Raw genomic sequence first — 19246 nt, forward strand, 5'->3', positions numbered from 1 at the left:
CTCTGTGGCTCATGGGGGCTGTCATCCGTTCTCCAGTCACCATCTCTTCTTCACTGTTTTTCTTATCCTTGCTGTGGTTTAGAGATGTGGTTGATTTTTTTTTTTCTTAAAATAACATTGATTTCATTTTTAGCTTACTTACTCAGTATTCAGAAAGGTATTTCTTACCTCTTTTTTGGGGGCAGTTTCTAGGGTTTGAACTCAGGGCTTCACACTTGCTAGGCAGGCACTTTATCACTTGAGCCATACCTCCAGCCTATTTCTTAGTTCTTGGTGGCTCTTTTGTCATATTCTACCAAGATTTGAGTGCTTATTCTTGTCAGTAATCGATGCCAAAGGCCTAACACATCTTCCAAGGGCTAAAGAGCAGCTTGTCTTAGAATTTGAGTCCAAGTATTGTTTTGTTTTTTGTAAAAACAATAAATTTAAATTTAATTTTGAGACAGGGTCTCTCTGTGTAGTCCAGGCTGGCCTTGAACTCATGATCCTCCTGCCTCAGCCTCCTGAGTGCTGGGATTGCAGGTGAGAAGCACCACACCTGGCTCAAGCATTGTCTTTCATTTGATGTTGGGGTAGCAAAAATACTCTACAAAAAGTGATTTTGCATCTCCTTTTGTGAGTGATTTCAAGGATAAGTAAGAGATCTATAGTAATTGACATATTTATTCCATTACCTTATAGATCAAGGCTTATCAGCAAGAAGACTTCTGTATAACAGTCTGGGAGACCCAGGTTGTGGGAAGCCCCTTCCAATATGGAACAAGGCTAATGCGTGCAAAGACTTGCAGTCAAAGACTGCAAAAGTGGAGGTGTGCTCCAAAATTTAAATTACTGTTCTTGGAATATACTAATCATTAAGGAAAATTATTCTGACCTGAACTGTCAAGCATTACCATCTTCTCTGCATCCCTAATAGCAGTACTAATATGTCCTTGGCTCTCAACACTTACTAAGAAAGCATGGCATTTCCACAAACATTGTAAAATTAAATGCAAACTGAGAGAGACTTCCCAGTGTAAATATCACACTAATGGCTGTTTTGAAATGGTAGCTTGTGTCCTTCACATAGGCTTGCATAGGATAAGGGGAAAAAAGAAACAATACCAATCCATTTCCATCTTGTAGATCATAGCAGAAGATGAAGGTAACTTTTACTGTTTTTATCTTTAGAAAAATGTTTATTCAAGCTGGGTACAGTGTCTTATGCCTGTAATCCCAGCTACTCGAGAGGTGGAGATTGGGGGGGATTGCTGTTTGAGGCCAGGCAAGAAGTTACTACAACTTCATCTCAATCAATAAAAGCAGGGTGTGGTGGCACATCCCTGTCATCTCAGCTGTGTGGGAGGTGGAAATAGGAGGATCAAGGTCTAGGCTGCCCATATGTGAGATCCTATCTTCAAAATAACTAAAGCGAAAAAGGACTAGAGATGTGGCCCACGTGGTAGAGCACCTGCTTAGAAAGCTCAAGGCCCTGAGTTCAAACCCCAGTACCACCAAAAAAAATAAAGAAAAGAAAAATGTTTATTCACATTTAAAAGTTTATTGTTTAAAAAAAAATTGCCATACAAAGTAAATGTGGGCGAACAAAGAAGGTGGAGATGATTGTTGCTACTTGAGAGGAGAAGAGGTGTGTTGAGGCAGCTTCATTGTTGAGAATAACATTAGATTGGGTGTCAGAAACCCCTTGTGCCAGATTGGTGACTTCTAGTAAGTCTTACTATCATTGGGCCCAGTTCCTGTATTAGGTAGGTATTGCCCAAGGCTCCTTCTCATTCTGGCAGTCCATACTTGGGAGACTACTTTTTTTATCTTTTATTTTTCTCTTTCTTTTTTCTTTTTTGCCACTGTGGGGAGAAGGTGCTGGTCCACGGGAAGTCATAGCTTCTCCTCTGGGATGAGGCTGTGAGATGTCACACTGATGTAGTTACTCAACAAATACTATAGCACCAGTTGGCATTAAACTAAAATTTGGCTTTTTCTTTTTAAACCTTTAGGTAACATTTGATCCAGAGGTATTTTTCAACATTCTGCTGCCTCCAATTATTTTCCATGCTGGATACAGTTTAAAGAAGGTATGAAGGTTTTGCTAGTAATTTTTTAAAACATAAGAAGCTATGTGGTTCATTACCTGCATAATTATTACCTGCATAGTTCTCTAGTTTTTTTTCCTTCTCCCAGATTGCTTGTTACTGCATTCTGCACCTACTCAGAGACTATAGGTGATTCATCATCAGTGATCCACTTCTGTTTCAAAGTCTAGAGCGCTTGTACACCACCAGTGGAATTGTAGCATTGTTCAGCCACTCTGGAACACAAAGTGGCTGTTTTATGTAAAACTGAGGTTGAAATTGCCACAAGACCCAACAGCTTCACAGCTGAGGGTTTATCTCAGAGAAATGAAAATTTATGTTCACACAAAAAAAAACCTATACCCAAGTAATTGTTCATACTGCTTAGTTTATAATAAACAAAAATTGGAAGCAACCAAAGCTATACCATAGAATAGTATTCAACAGTCCAAGGGAACAAACTGTTGCTATGCAGTCTAGATATATCTAAAAGGCATTGTGATAAGTAAAAATATCCAGCCTCAAAAGGTTATATTCTATATAATTTACTTCATTTATGTAGCATTCTAGAAGTGAAAAAAGTGTAAGGATGGAGAACAAATTAGTGGCTGCCGGGGATTAGGGATGGTGGGAGGGTAGACATGGAGGTGACTATAACTCAATACCACAGAGACATCATCATAGTGAGGGAATACTTCTGTATCTTAAACATTTTTTGTGATCATGGGAATCGAACCCAGGGCCTTGCACATGCTAGGTAAGTGCTCTGCCATTGAGGAATACCTGCAGCCCAGTTCTGTATCTTGATTGTGCTGGACTCACCTTTAAAGTGAGTCTAGAGAAGAGATATCTTGACTGTCAATAAAATGCAACATCTTTAGGAATTAGAGAATTCCTAAATTGATACTCTAGCTAGATCAAATGGGGAGAAAAGAAGAAAGAAATGTTACCTGTATCAGGAATGAAAGAGGATAACAAAGGAATACTCTGAACAGTTTTGCACCAGTAAATTTGACAGACCAGGTGAAATGGACAAATTCCTGAGATGACACAAATTACTAAAACTGACCTGAAAAGAGACCAAAAGCTTAAACAGCCCTGTACTCTGTATTAATTAAAGAAATTGAGTGCATAATTAAAAACCTTTCCACAGCCTAAATGCCTTCATTAATGACTTATATCAAGCATGTAAGGAAGAAAACTTTCAGAAAATAGAGGAAGGAATACTTCTCAACTCATCTTTTTTGGGGATGGAATGGGTCTGAGGTTTGAACTCAGGGCTTCACACTTGCAAAGCCGACGCTCTTCTACTTGAGCCACACCTGGTCCATTTTGCTCTAGTTATTTTGGAGATGAGGTCTTTCGAAGTATTTGCATGGCCTTGAACCTCAATCCTCCTGATCTCAGGCTCCAGAGTAGCTAGGATTACAGGCATGAGCCACCAGCGCCCAGCCTCAACTCATCTTGGGAGGATGCTTGCCTATTAGACTGGTTGCTCGTCAAGCCACCCTGAAGTTTTCAGAACTTTCTTTTTGACTATTTCCAATCAACATAAATATAGTTTCAGTTTATGGAGCACCTTCTAGGTACAGGAACTTTGCATATATTTATTTCTGTTTTATGCATACATTCTTTCTAATCCTCACAGAAACCATAAGAAAATGATGGTGGTTTGATATCAACTCATAGCATGTCTCCCTCCCACGTTTCCAAAGCATTGAAAACAGAAATTGGGGTTAACTCATGATTAAATGATCACTTTATGACCCAAAGGTTCTTGCAAACCTGTTGGAGTTTTGTGACTTACCCTTAGTGATGGGGCTCCTTACAGCCTACTTCATAAATTGAACACAGGTGCCCTTTAGCCACCAGCTGGGCTAGGAAGGCTGAAACGCAGAGATCCTAGAAATTGCTGGGCTGCCAAATGCTACCGTTTTTGCTAACAGCATGGAGGCTAGAGGAACAAGAATGGTCCCCCACTGTGTACAAGAGAGTCAAGATTATAAGTCAGGGTCAAGCCGGTTTCCCCTTTTATAGATCAAGTGACACCTCCTTCCTGCATCACCTTCAGAGCAGGAGGAGCAAGGAGAGGAGTGGAACATAAATCCTCTCTCCACGATGAATCCTTGAGGAACAGGAGGCTGTGTGTTTCTGCATTCCAGCCCAACATTTGCACACTTGACTGTGGAGAGTGTGCTGCATTTCATGGATGATGACAGCGAACTTGGAATGATTAATAATGTGGGCAAGGTTATATAGATGGTGGAGACTGAGTCAGAGTTATGCCTTTGCCGTGTCACTGCAGGGTCCATGGTTCCTTCGTGCTGCATTGCCTCTGGGTTTTGATTTCCTGCACAAAAACACACCAAAATCATCTGACTCTTTGTGTTGTTTATTGACATGTAGTAGATAGGAAATGGCTATTATGGGTATAAATCATGCCATCTCTGATTAAACCTATTGTTAATTAAATATGTGTTAAATATTTCACCATTTAATTGATGATATACAAGCACATACATTCAGACCATTTGACCTATGTACATATAGTCCTCATGCAGGCATCTCTTTTTTTCTAACTTGGAAAAATTACCATTGGAATTAGCTTTGATTTTGTGCCACCACTCCTGGTTTGCTTATGGGGCATTGGCAGGGAGAAAAATCTATAGAAGCCTTCATTGTGGGGACTATTTGGGAAGAGGAAGGGGACCAGCAGGAGAGGGGAGAGGAAATGATAGGGTAATGAGGGTGAATATGATCAAAGTACATCATATACATTTATGAAAATGTCATAATGACTCCCCCACATTTTTTATGAATTTCCCCACCACACACACACACACACACACACACACACATGTTTAAAGTTGTTGGTAGGGCAGAATGGGAAAAAATCTTTGCCAGATACTCATCTGATAAGGGACTAATATCCAGGGTCTACAGGGAACTCAAAAAACTCAGCCCCCAAAGAATGAACACCTCAGTGAAGAAATGGGCACATGAATTAAACAGGGAATTTTCAAAGGAAGAGGTACAAATGACCAATAAATACAGGAAGAAGTGTTCAACTTCCCTGGTTACAAAAGAGATGCAAATCAAAACAACACTTAGATTTCATCTCACCCCAGTTAGAATGGCCATAATCAAGGGTAATAACAACAACAGATGCTGGTGAGGATGTGGTGAAACAAGAACCCTTACACACTGCTGGTGGGAATGCAAATTAGTACAATACTATGGAAAGCAGTATGGAGATTCCTCAAAAAACTAGAGATAGAACTGCCATATGATCAGTTGATACTGCTCCTGGGCATCTACCCAAAGGAACATAAGACAGGATACAGAAGAGACACCTATATACTGATGTTCATCGCAGAACTATTCACAATAGCTAAGCTCTAGAAACAACCCAGATGCTCTACAACTGAAGAATGGATCATGAAATTATGGCATATGTACATAATGGAGTATTACTGAGCCACAAGGAATAATGACATGGAGTTTGAAGGTAAATGGATGCAATTGGAGGACATCATGTTAAATGAAGTTAGCCAGGCTCAGAAAGACAAAAGCTGCATGTTTTCTCTCATATGTGGAGGATAGATCCAAAGATAAACATATACACAAAAACAAGCATGATCATACACAAACTCAGTTATAGAACATGTTTGTAAACTCAATTGTAGAACTACTCTAAGGAACTCGGGGAAAGAGAAAAGGAAAAGAGAATGATAGAGCATCAGTAATATCATATAATATAAGATGTGAAGGTAGAGGACATAAGGATGTGTACTGAAAGCTGCTGAAAAGTGGGGGTGGGAGGTGAAGGGGAAGGGAGAGTAATGGAAGGGGTTGAATGGACCAAAGTAAAGCACACCCACAGTGAGCCTACATTGAGACACCCCTTTGAACATCAGCTTAAATATTAGTAACGAAAACCAGGACTGTAAAATAGGTACAGTGTGTGTGGGGGGGGTACTAGTGGGGAGGAGGGTGAAGGAAGGAGATTAAGGTGACAGTATATGTTAGATGAACTTCATATACGTATGTGAAATAGAACTAAGAAACCTCTTGCAATTGCTTTAAGTGGGGTGAGGAGGGGGTTAAGGGAGAGATGATGAGGGCAATGTAAATAACGTACAATATAAGTCTAATTGGAATTATCACTATGAATCCCCCCTCGTATAATGACTATATCCTAATAAAAAATTAAAAAAAAACTTGTTGGTGGAGAATGGGAGAGGACAGGGCTTCCCCAGGAGGAGGAATATAAGGCTTAGAATAGTACACTGGGAATTGCCATGCCAAGTGGATTTTCACCCAAAACAAACCTTTTTCTGGTCTGTCTTAGGCTTTCCTGGGGCATGCCACCATCTCCTTTGTCTCTTCTTGTCATTTGTACCTGGAAGTGACAAATAGAGGAGACTCCAGAGCAGTCATGGCTGTATTGTAGCCAAATAAGAATAGGATGAAAGATAAACACCTCCTGCCCTTTCTTCTGGAAGGAAAATGGTGGGGATTAAGGAGCTGAGTAGCAGGGCAGCTCACTGGGATCCAGAGACTGGCTCTCCAGTTTGGGAACTATGGTTTGGTGGACATTATAACTTCAGGGAACCCATGTCATGTCTTTGAGCCTTAGATTTCTCTTATATAAGATGATTCAAGTGACATCTTCATATTGGTAGCATTGTGAGAATTGAGTGAGCTCATCTATGTGGCAGTACTTTGTAAAAAATGTAACACAGACAAGTGGTTTATCTCTTCAAGGTGCAGGAAAATTTCAGTTGATGTCAGCAGATATGAATGGGGGGAGGGGAATTGTGGTTGTGCATGCGTGCGTGCGTGCGTGTGTGTGTGTGTAAGAGGAGAAAGAGAGGGAAAGATTGATTCTAGAATATATAATGAACATATTTTTGGTGGTAGATTTGCATTTCTAATTTTGTGCTTTGACTAATATGGATATGAATTTACCTAATATATATTTATATTATCCATGGGAATACTTATCCAAAAGAATGCTGAGTGGCAAGAGAAAGTGCATCTGGGATTGAAATTTGTTCTTATATATTTGACACGAGTGTCCTTGGTTTCCTGTCTCATCCTTGATCCATCCTAGCACTCCCTCCTTTAAGCCCTAAAGTGGCTCACGGGAAGTGGGCTCACGGTTGTTGATTTTTTTTGAAATCTGTTTTTTCAAAATATTGGCACACTAAGGCATTAGCTTATAAGGAGACTGGGGACAGTGATTTAAAAGGCAAACATAATTATGTGTCCACAGTGTGTACAGGCAACACCCTCATTTGGTGACTGTTGGCATGGCAAGCCCTTGAAGAAATCTCTTTTGAGCAGGTCACATTTGACGTCTTCTTCAAAGCCTCAGACAGGGACGAACCTTATGGAAGGCTGAAGCCAAGGTCTCAGCCTGTCTGTGTGTGACACAGGGGATGCAAGTCACCCTTCATCTGCTCATATTTCATGGCGGCTGCCTGATGCAGGCTGGATTATTCTTCCTGTGCTATGTCTTTCCCTCATGGTGCTCAACTGGCATGTTTTTAAAAAGGAGCTCTGCTGCTTTTTAAAAAACTTTCAGACAGACTGTTCCTGGTACTTGTTTGATTAGAGTACTAGGGAATTATATAGCTGTTTTTGTTAAATAGTCCTGAGTTTTAAATGAGAAGAGCTTTTGCCTTGGGAAGGATTTGTAGAGCTGGCATAACTTTTCCTAATCACTTGGAAGAAGTAAATCCATGTGTGTTTGAATGTAAACAATGAATGTGCAGAAGCATCAAAGAACTTGCAGTTTTGCCACCACTTTCAGAGTAATTATTAGATCTTACGTTGGTTATACTTTCTCCTATATAAACGTGACCCAGTTTTTTTTTTTTTGGTTGAGCTGGGGTTTTGGTAGAGCAGATACTCTACTGCTTGAGCCACACCTCCAGTCCCAACTTGACGCATCTTAAATGGTGTAGCCCAGGCTGGCCTTGAACTAATGATCCTCCTGCCTCTTCCTCCTCTTTAGTTCATTGATTACTGCCATGTACCACCATGACCACCAGATGGAAATAACTACCTTTTTCCAGTTCTTCATTTCCATCTCTATTGTCTCTGTTTCCTGGGCTTCAAAGATTAATCCAGATGAATGTAAGGCGATGCTTCAGGTCCCACGGGCATGGATCTAGCACTCTGTTTTCTGTCACTGAATTAAGCAGAAAGCTCCTTAGATGGCTTTTTCCCTTTCATACTTACTTGTTTCATACACATCTATAAATATCTACCATCGGAACTGGAAGTGACTCGCTGATTCACGGAGTAAAATGGTTGGGGTTAAATCTATAAAAATGATTGGTTCACACACGCGGGCGTACACACACACAAACACACACACCATGTAATTTAATATAATCAACCAGAGTAGTTTTGTCTGATAATTTACTAGCTCTTGGTCACTTGCTTGGTGATTAACAGTACAGGGATATTTTAAAACCATGATACTTAAGGCTAAATGACATTATTCAGGTATAACTTCAGTTATTACTCAATGTAATGGAAACAGTAAGTAGAGTTTCAGGTTTTAGAGATTTTTAATGTGTTTTTTATACTCACTGCCCAAAATCACAGTGTAATTTCTGTTTTTTGTTTCATTCAGAGACACTTTTTCAGAAATCTTGGATCTATTCTGGCCTATGCCTTCTTGGGTACTGCAGTTTCCTGCTTCATTATTGGGTAAGTGAATCTTGGTCTAATAAGTAAATTGATACACTTCCTAAAGGGATAAGATACTATGGGAGCTCAGAGTCCAGTATCTTGGTGTTTGTGATGAAGGCAGTTAGAATCAAGAGCTATACTGTCGAGTATGTTAGCTACAGGTGGCTATGTAAATTTAAATTAAGATTAATTAAAATGAAATAAAATTATACCCAGTTTCCAGATCTTGGTTTCTAATGTCATTCTCCAATAAAAAGAATCAGAGCCCTTTGCAAAAATGGCTTATTTTAGGACTGCAACAGGAAATGTACATGAAAATGGAGCATCTTGTAATGCTGGAAAGTAAGCAAGTGCTCAAAAGGCACACAGGCAAACACGAAGAGGTAGGGCATGTTGAAGGGACACTAGAGCCAACCTGAAAGCTCCCATAAGTGGCCAAAGCCCCACAATGGCTGAAGAACAACAAAATGGATAACTTTGTGTTATATTATCACCCAGAGTATAAAATAAATATCCTTACGGCCACACTGGTATAGATAAATGATTAGATGAACAAATAGAGGGGGAGAGAAGAAATGTCCTATGCCCACATTCCAAATATTTTTGTAGGTACATTCCCTTCAAGGAGGTAGAACTTAGTCCCCTCACTGCAGCTCCTCACTCAGCCTTGCTTTGAGTGTGGACTGTGTGTGGTGACTTCTTCCAAAGTATACAGTACAGAAAAAGAGTAGCTTTAAAGTAAAGAAAGCTGGAAGATGGTACCTGAGCCATGTGATCAAGGTCAACATCAATAGTGTTAAGTCATGTTGATAGTATATTGATATTTGTGATGAGAAGGGCACTTTACCTCCTTGATCTTCCACACCAAAACACATCACTTCAGTCAAACCATGAGAAAAACTTGGGAAAAATGCAAATTGAAAAGCATTCTATAAAATGTCTGACTAGCACTCCTTCAAAATTGCCAAGCTTATCAAAAGCAAGCAATGTCTGAGAAACTGTTACAACCAATGGGAGACTGCAGTGATTTGATGTCTACATGTCGTATAGTAGCCTAGATGAGTTCCTGGAACAGAAAAGGGACTGTAGGTAAAAACTAAGGAAATCTAAATATAGTAAAGACTTAAATTTAAAAAAATAGTTGGAATTGTAGAACTGAAGGCCTTTTATTGTATCAAAACAGGGAAGGACTTGGAGTTTGTCCTTCATGAGATGACAAATCATTGAAGAGTGATGGGTTACCCAGCATGCATTAGTGACAATGCGAGGCAAGATGGGGAAAAGTTGCCCAAGTCTAAGATTGTGGTGGAAGGAAATGGAGACGAAGGTCTAGTTTTAGGAAATGGTTGAAAAGTAGATGAAAGAAGCCTTTGATGAGCAGAAAAGGGCAAATCAAATCTGTACTATAGAGTTGCTATGAACTGAAGCTGAACTAATTGTCTGGCACAGTGCCTGGCACACACTAGGCAAACATTAAGTTCTAACAAGTTCTTCTCCTAAGGATTCCATGATGCAAATAGTTCTTCCATTCCTAACTTAACCAATCCACTGTTCTAGGCATCTAGGACATGAAGTGACCTGGTCAGTGACATAGTCCTTACCATCACAGATCTCCTTATTAATGGCTTACTGTAGGGTACAATAAGTTAATTCCATGGTTACATTTACTCTCCTAACCTCTGCAGTTGCTGCTATCACTGCTGTTACACACACACACACACACACACACACACACACACACACACACGCCAGGCTTTTTTTTTTTGGCACTCCTCACTGTTCCTAATTTGTAAGCTATCATGTAGGAAATATGTTCCAGCCATGATGAAAAATTGAACTTGGTGGTCACTGTTGGGCCACGTCACATTCTGTACAACATAAGGAGGGCTGCTGCACGCCTTCCTCAGTCACGCAAAGCTAGAGGCCAAAAGTGTTGGTGGGGACACTGAGGTTCTAATAGGACATTTAGAGAGGTTTGCCTCTTTTCCTTTCTTTGCAATTATACCAGGTAGGGAAGGCAGTAATAGGTCAATCATTTGAATCTTTGTGACTAACCCATTCTGTTTTCTCCAGCTTCATCCATTCATTTCTATGACTTGAAATGCACTATCTTAGAACGCTGAGTTTGTAGCAATTTATTGCCCATTAATTTGGAGTCTTATCTTTTCCATTCCCATCTATTACCCAATTGCTTAAGATGCCTTAACCTTGTTGCTAATTGAAGACCATACTTCATAAATGCTATAGTTGGTAGTGGGCACAACTTTTAAGAATGGTATCTTTAGATGTCTCAGCAACATACACTGACTGAAAACCATTACTTGGTGCCAAAGTCTTATGGTTGGCCAATGTCCAACCATAGCAGCTGCCTATTACTTTTGTACGTCTCCCCTAAAGTACAGTATTCTGGTACTACTCTGCTTGCATGTTTGCAAGGTTTTTCTGACATAGTTTCCTTACCTTCTTACAGAAATCTCATGTATGGTGTGGTGAAGCTCATGAAGATTGTGGGCCAGCTCTCTGATAAATTTTACTACACAGATTGTCTCTTTTTTGGAGCAATTATCTCTGCCACTGACCCAGGTATATTTGCACATTTGATTTTATCATTATGATATCCCATTATTTAAATGTTAAAAAGCTCAGAACAGTCATTAACTTTTGTTGCAGTAGAGACTGTAGTAATAGAGATGGTAGAGGAAGTGAATAGCAGGTGGGTCTAAATGCACAGCATAAAGCTTACTATCTTAATCATTTTTAAGTACACAGTTCAGTGATGTTAAGTATATTCACATCGCTTAGCAATCAATCTCCAGAATTTTTTCATTTTTTTTCCAGTGCTGGTACTGGGGTTTGAACTCAGGGCTTTACGATTGCTATGCAGACAGGCACTCTACTGCTTGAGCCATGCCTCCAGACCTCTTTCTCTTGTTGTTTTTGAGATAGGGTCTCACTTTTTTTCCTAGGCTGGCCTGGACTGTGATCTTCCTATTTTACACTTCTCACCATAGCTGAGATGACAAGTGCATGCTACTATACCCAGCTTTTTTTCGGTTGAAATGGGGTCTTATGAACATTTTTTTTTCTCTTGGGCTCCCTTAGAACCATGATCCTCCAGATCAGCCTTCCACATAGCTGGTATTACAGGCATGTACCACAGCACCCAGCTTGTTTATTGAGATGGAGTCTTCCTAACTTTTTTCCCAGGCTGCCCCAAACCATTATCCTCTGATCTCACCCTCTTAAGTAGCTTTCTAGCTACTTACAGGCATGAGCCACCAGTGTCCAGCTTAGAACTTTTTCATCTTGTACAACAATGGCCCCATAAACAACTCTCATTTCCCCCTTCCCTCCAGCCCCTGGCAACCACCATTCTCCTTTCTGTTCCTATGACCTTGACTACTCTTATAGTATTTGTCTTTTTGGGGGGTAATGGCTTATTTCACTTAACATACTGGCCTTAATTCATCCATGTTGTAGCATATGACAGCATTTCCTTCCTTTTAAGGCTGAATAATACTCTGTGTGTGGATGAACCACGTTTTGCTTATTGATTCATCCATCAGGACACTTTGGTTGCTTCCACCTGTATTTCCCTTTTTCCTTTCATTTTAGAATGACTAATTTGGACATAATTTTTACACTTAGCCTGTCTTCTTTCTCAGTGTTGTGAGAAACATAGAAAACATATAATTTGCTTTAAGTAATACCTTTTCCTGTGGAAACACACATGGGTACCCACCCAAAGTGAATGTAATTTAATTTGTAAACTCCTTTTGCGCAGTGTTCCTGCATGGCAACCACAGTGTTATGTGGTTTCCTATCCATAAATCTCTTACCTTGTATTTTTTAAGTGTTAGCTGAACCAGTTCTTAAAAATAGAATTAATATATGTAGCCCTTCTCTGTTGTAGCTCAAAAACAAACAAAACGCTCTCCTCCAAGTTGGAACTTATAATTGAATGTGTTTGCCTAAAGTAGTTATAGCTGTTCCTTTCTCTAACATCATCTATTTTGAGTACAGTCTTCCCTCCATGTCTGCAGATTCCATATCCTTGGATTCAACAAAATACAATTTAAAAAAATTGTATCTGTACTGAACATGTAGTTATCTTTTTCTTGTCATTATTCTCTAAACAATACAATATAATAGCTACTTAGATAGCATTACTTTGTATTAGTTACTATAAGTAATCTAGAGATGATTTTAAAGTATACAGGAGGGTATACTTAGGTTCTGTGAAAATAGTATACCATTTTATATAAGAGACTTGCGCATTTATGGATTTTTATATCCAAGGGGTGAGAAGGGTCCTTGAACTAATGCCCCCCAGATATAAAAGGCTGATTAATCATCTAGGTGAAGAATTTATGGAGAGAGGGCTTGGTCCTGTCCTAACAGTGGAGATGGAAAGGTCTTCTCTGTGTCTTTGATGTCCTGGAACATTCTGGACAATAATAACAAAGATGTCAACATTTACTATGCTACCATACCTCTTGGGGGGCCTCTAGATCAGTGTTATCCCATAGATTATTCTGCAAAGACAGAATGTTCTATAATGTTTCTTGGTTTATTTTAGTAGCCACTAGTCACATGTTGCTTATTGAGCACTTGAAATGTGGTGTGGTGCAACTGAAGAACTGAGTTTTAGATTTTACTTAGTGTTCAGCAATTTAAATTAAATAGCTTCATGTGACCAGTGGCTACCACAATGGACAGCACAGCACTAGACAGTTGTGTGGTTTGAAGAGTCTATATTCCAAAAAAATGACCTTTCTTAACCTCATAGGTTATCACAAAAATCCTAAGTAAATTAATATTGAAGACTTGGCTGGTTGAGGCACATGGTATGTGAAAAGAAGGTGGGATGTGGAGTTATGAGTCTCGGGTTTAGCTTTAGCTCTGCCAGTCACTGATCAGATGACCTGGGCCCACTTTCCTCCCCTCAATTTCCTCACGTGTAAAGTAGGAATAGTGGTTCATGTTTCCTAGGGCTGTTGTGACAATGAAATGCAAGAACACATATAAACCACTGGTCACAGCATCTGCTAATTGTGTTGGCCTCTGTGTACATTTTACTCAGGCAGTTCTCTGTTTTCCTCATGTTTCTCCAAAAGATAAATAATGAATCATCACTTCCCAAGCACGTTTCCAAAAAGCGCTCTGAAAAGTAGCTTTGTTATTTTAGTACTATGCTGTCTGTGACTATCTCCAGATGAGAGTCTATTGAGAAATAGATTCTTCATACGTCTGAGAAAGGTACTTAATCTGTCTAAAAATATATTGCTAATTATGTTTGTCTGTAACTTCATTATTACCTTCTTATTAGTACCACCAAGTGAAGAAAGGTTAGTGTGACAAAGATTACTGATACTGTTTCTGAGCTATTAGTGTTGCTTCATTTAATTAGATGCAAAGACTTATTTTTGCAGATTATTTTTATAATTATTTACTTCCCTTTAATGTGTCCATGCTATGGTAGAAAATAATGGAAGCCATTATCATGCTGCATCACTTTTATTTGGCCTGTGAAGATTGGCACAGTAAGGGTTTTGTATAAATGAAAGTTGTAGAAAATTGAAAGTTTAAACTTATTAGACATCAGAACATTAACTTTAACTGCTTTTTCAATGGAAGTCTTTCTGAAATGTAGAATGCTTTTGTAAATTAAAAGTGCTTTACTAGTCTCCTGAAAATCTGTTGTTTGAAAACTTGGGTCATAAAATAGATTAAAACTTGAGTGCAGAATTAGAGGGTGTTGCTGAACCAGGTCTATTCTGCCTGCAGCAAAGTATGCCAATCATTGAAACAAGTCTGGAAAAACAGAGAGCTTGTTCACCAGTGTGGAGGCGGGGAGACCTGAGTCTCAAATCCACCTTCTTCAGGATAGGGTTGGGGATGTTTATGGGATGAAGAAGCAGGGTGATTTAAGGTGTGGAGGAGTGGTCAGAGGTGAAGAAATAAGTGGTCTATGCATGCATAATCAACCTTTGTGGTTCTTCATGGGATGCATGTTTAGAAAATGGTGTTATCACCAAGCTACATTGAGATTTCAGAATGGCTATCAAGAAACCAAAAACAACAAATGCTGGCAAGGATGCGGGTGAGAAAAGGAATCCTGTACAGTGTTAGTGGGAATATAAACTAGTTCAGTCACTATATAAATCCCTATGGAGGTTCCTCAAAAAGCTAAAATAGAATTACCATATGAGCCAGTTATACTGTTCCTTGGTATATACCTGAAGAAGTGAGTCAGCATACAATACAGACACCTGCACACCTATGTGTATTGTGACACTATTCACAATAGCCAAGTTATGGAACCAGCCTTGGTACCCACCAACAGATGAATGGGTAAAGAAAATGTGGCATATATACACAATGGAGTATTATTCAGCCATAAAGAATAAAATTATGTCATTTGCAGGAAAATAGGTGGAACTGGAGATCATTATGTTAACCTATGGGGTTTGAACTCAGGGCCTCATGCGTATTAAGCAGGTGCTCTACCACTTGATATAACCAGACATCAATAGGGTACATGCCTATCAGCTATAGTTTTTTTTTTTTTTTGGCTTTTTTCCCACATAGATTTAATATTAGTTTCAGCTCATCTGGTTGACATTAAGTGATAAACAAGAATGGCTTTGGAAAATATCAGGTAAAAAAGTCAGAAAAGATGACAGAGCAGAATCCATTTTAGAAGAAGAATTTAGCATTGATATCAGCTATAGTTCTTAAAGGACATATCATTCTCCTAACACAGATACTATCACAGACACAAAGTCAAACTTTTCCTTTCATCCTGAAATACAATTTAGTAGGTTGCCCAAAAGGAAAAATGTTTAGGGATGAGGCTTTTTAAAAACTTGTTTCCTGGAGTATTACATGAATACTATTTGTGACTCCTTATGTATACCTACTCTAGTAGTGTACGATTAGATGAAACAAGAATGGTATTTTAACACAATTGTTGAAGACAATTAACAGTGACAATGGCAGCATCAATTACTGAGGACTTACTATGAAGCGGGCACTATGCTAAGCATTTTACAGTCTCATCTAGTCCTCAGAAAACCCTGCAAGGAGGGGTAATACTATCACTTCCCCCAATTTAGGTGTCAGAAGAGAGGCCCAGTGTGAAGGGCTCCTCTGTATTACAGCAGTGAAATTCCTTAAATCTCAGTGGTTGAACACAAGAGAAATTTCATTTCTCACTCATATCACATGTCCAACCATGAGCTGGCACAGGAGGCCTCTGTCCACATCAGTCACAAAGGGACTCATGGATTCAAGATTGATGAAGACTAGTATCAGTGACTAAAGCCCAGGCCTGACAATCCAGGAGACCTAGGATCAGGGTGGGTCCTGGCAGGAAACAAACAGGACCCTCAAACAGAGTAAGTGGAGTAAGCTGCTATAATACAGAGTAGGCAGAGTACAGGGAGATCACAAGCGAGAAGACAGTACTTGAGTCTGGAAACAGGGGGCTTTTGTACCATCCCTAGGCCTGAAGGCTCCAGGAGAAAGACTGGTTACCAGAACTTGGAATTGTAAGGAGAGGTCACCTGACAGGAGCTGTAACCTCTGATCAAAGGGCACAGTGACCTGCATCTCCATCCTCCTACCAGTGCTTCCCATGGACAAATCTGATGGGAAGGCAGAAAGCAGAGGAACTTCTGACATATTCCATATAATTCAGCCTCCTGGGACCAAGAATGGGGTAGAGAAGGATGGGTGGGTAAATCTGGAAGGGCAAATAGAAGACACATAACATAGCCAACTGGGTAGGAGAACTCAATACACACCAAAGTCCAAAGAGTTGGTAGTGAAGAATTGCGCTACATGACTTCTAAAAGCCCTACTAACTTTTAAAGATGATTTTCTTGAAATACTATAGTTACCAACAGTAAAAACAATATACAGTTACTCATTGATCCACCACAATAAAACGATAGCATGCATAAGCATAACAATGGATATTTACATAGAACTAGTCTGAATTCTAACTCTTCATTCTCCTTACCATCACCTTATAAAGCAGATCAGGAATTCTGCAGTGCCTTCCTGAGCAAATCTATTACTGACCACAATGAGGCATGTGGGTAGTAACAATAGAAAGAGGATGTCATGGGGATGATAGACTAGAAAAGTAGCTTCTAAAGAAAGGGATTTATTCTGATTTTGAGTGTCCCCCAAACACCCATATATAAAGGGTTGGTCCCTAGGGTGGAAGTTTGGGAAATGGTGTGGACTTTTAAGAGGTGGTGCCTACTGGTAGGTTCTCAGGTCATTGAGGGGATATGCCATCAAAGGCAATTGTGGGACCCCGCTTTATCAGTGTCTCTGAGCTCCTGACTTGAGATACTCTGGTTTGCTCAGACATGCACTCCCACCATTGCCATCCTGCACACGTAACCACAGAACGGAGAGGGCTTCTGGTCACAAAGAAGCTTGCATCACCCTACACTTATGATATCACCAGAAACAAGGATCTTTTATTCTTTCACATCAGTCAATACTACTCTATACCCCAATAGCAGAATTTTTGTTTGATGTGCTATGGCCAAGACATCAATATGGTCTTAAAACCAAGCCTTTGCTCAATGGGCTGCAATTAATTATCTGCTGAGCATTTACCAGAAAAAAGGGCTTCTGATTGTAAATATATATCCTTTGTACCTTAGAAGTATTTCTCAGGGACCTGAGAGCCATTCGAAGGAATGTAATCATTAAAAGAATAAGACCTTAGTGGGGCGCTGGTGGATCACACCTGTAATCCTAGCTACTTAGGAGGCAGAGATCAGGGAGATCACAACTTGAAGCCAGCCCAGGCAAATAGTTCATGAGACCGTATCTCAAAAATACTCAACACAAAAAAGGGCTGAGCTATATATAGACATCCTGTCTTCAACACACACACATATGTGCGCGCGCGCGCGCACACACACACACACACACACACACAGTTTTACAAAAGGTCACTTATCACTTGCACAAGCCCAAGTGGTAATAACAAAACAGCCTTGAAGTTTCTGAAAAGTAACCCAGACAAACATTATCATCCAAAATTAGTGACTTTTAGAGTCAACTGAAAGCAAGTAACTAAGGGGGAACACAGGGGCTGAGAGTCAGAGACATAAAAAGTATAAAAGGTTGGTGAGTATAAATGAGACCAGGCCAGATGTGTTTGTTGGCTGGTAACTGTCAAAGTTAGGATATTGTCATCCTATGGAGTGTTAGAGACTATGGTCTTACTCTTTTTTTTTCTTCACGGTACTGAGGTTTGAACTCAGGGCCTCACGCTTATTAAGCAGGGTTTTCTGAGGACTAGATGAGACTGTAAAATGCTTAGCATAGTACCTGCTTCATGGTGAGTCCTCAGTAATTGATGCTGCCATTGTCACTGTTAATTGTCTTCAACAATTGTGTTAAAATACCATTCTTGTTTCATCTAATCGTACACTACTAGAGTAGGTATACATAAGGAGTCACAAATAGTATTCATGTAATACTCCAGGAAACAAGTTTTTAAAAAGCCTCATCCCTAAATATTTTTCCTTTTGGGCAACCTACTAAATTGTATTTCAGGATGAAAGGAAAAGGAGATTTCAAAATGTCACTGCTCCCAACATGCCTTTCCTTTCAAACATTTAATTCATTCATTGAGAGTAAGCAAAAAAAAAAAAATAGATTTGACTTTGTGTCTTGTGATAGTATCTGTGTTAGGAGAATGATATGTCCTTTAAGAACTATAGCTGATATCAATGTTAAATTCTTCTAAAATGGATTCTGTTCTGTGTCATCTTTTCTGGTTTTTTACCTGATATTTTCCAAAGTCATTCTTGTTTATCACTTAATGTCAACCAGATGAGCTGAAACTAATATTAAATCTATGTGGGAAAAAGCCAAAAAAAAAAAAAAAGAACTATAGCTGATAGGCATGTACCCTATTGATCTCTGGTTATATCATGATATAGAAGACACTTTTCAAATCCATTTTTTTTTGCTTACTCTCAATGAATGAATTAAATGTTTGAAAGGAAAAGCATGTTGGGAGCAGTGACATTTTGAAATCTCCTTTAATCCCTTGCTTCCTAGAGGAAGCAAGACATGAAAAGAAGAAGTACAGAGATACAGCTAGCTCACAGAGTATCCCAGCAATACCATTGAGCCTTGGATACAAGAATAGTGACTGTGCAGGGGGTAGAGGGGACTATTGATCATTTTGACTGGCAGGGAACACAGGATTTTCCAACCAGTATTTACACTGTAAAGGAGAGGTTCCCACTGGGAATAAAGAACTTAATGGGCCATTCTGGTAACAATTAAAACTGGGAGGGGCTTTCCCAGCCCAAATTTATATATGAGTGTAGGAGACTGGAAAAAGCTAAAGGCTACTGGAGTGATCTGAGTCCTTGGGACTCTCGAAAAGTACCAGGAAAAATCTCTCTGGAGAGTCATCCCCT

General features: G+C 39.5%; 1 protein-coding gene across 1 annotated transcript in view; it reads left to right on the plus strand.

The window, feature by feature from the left end:
- The window catches only part of Slc9a7 (solute carrier family 9 member A7), a 136293-nt gene that overhangs the window by 65295 nt on the left and 51752 nt on the right, over positions 1–19246 (plus strand). Inside the window, exons 3-5 of the mRNA XM_074062905.1 lie at positions 1995–2072; positions 8719–8795; positions 11248–11360. Coding sequence (XP_073919006.1) covers positions 1995–2072; positions 8719–8795; positions 11248–11360 — 268 coding nt within the window. The remainder of the gene's footprint in view (positions 1–1994; positions 2073–8718; positions 8796–11247; positions 11361–19246) is intronic.

The sequence above is a fragment of the Castor canadensis genome, chromosome X, assembly GCF_047511655.1.
Source record: "Castor canadensis chromosome X, mCasCan1.hap1v2, whole genome shotgun sequence".
Taxonomy (NCBI): domain Eukaryota; kingdom Metazoa; phylum Chordata; class Mammalia; order Rodentia; family Castoridae; genus Castor; species Castor canadensis.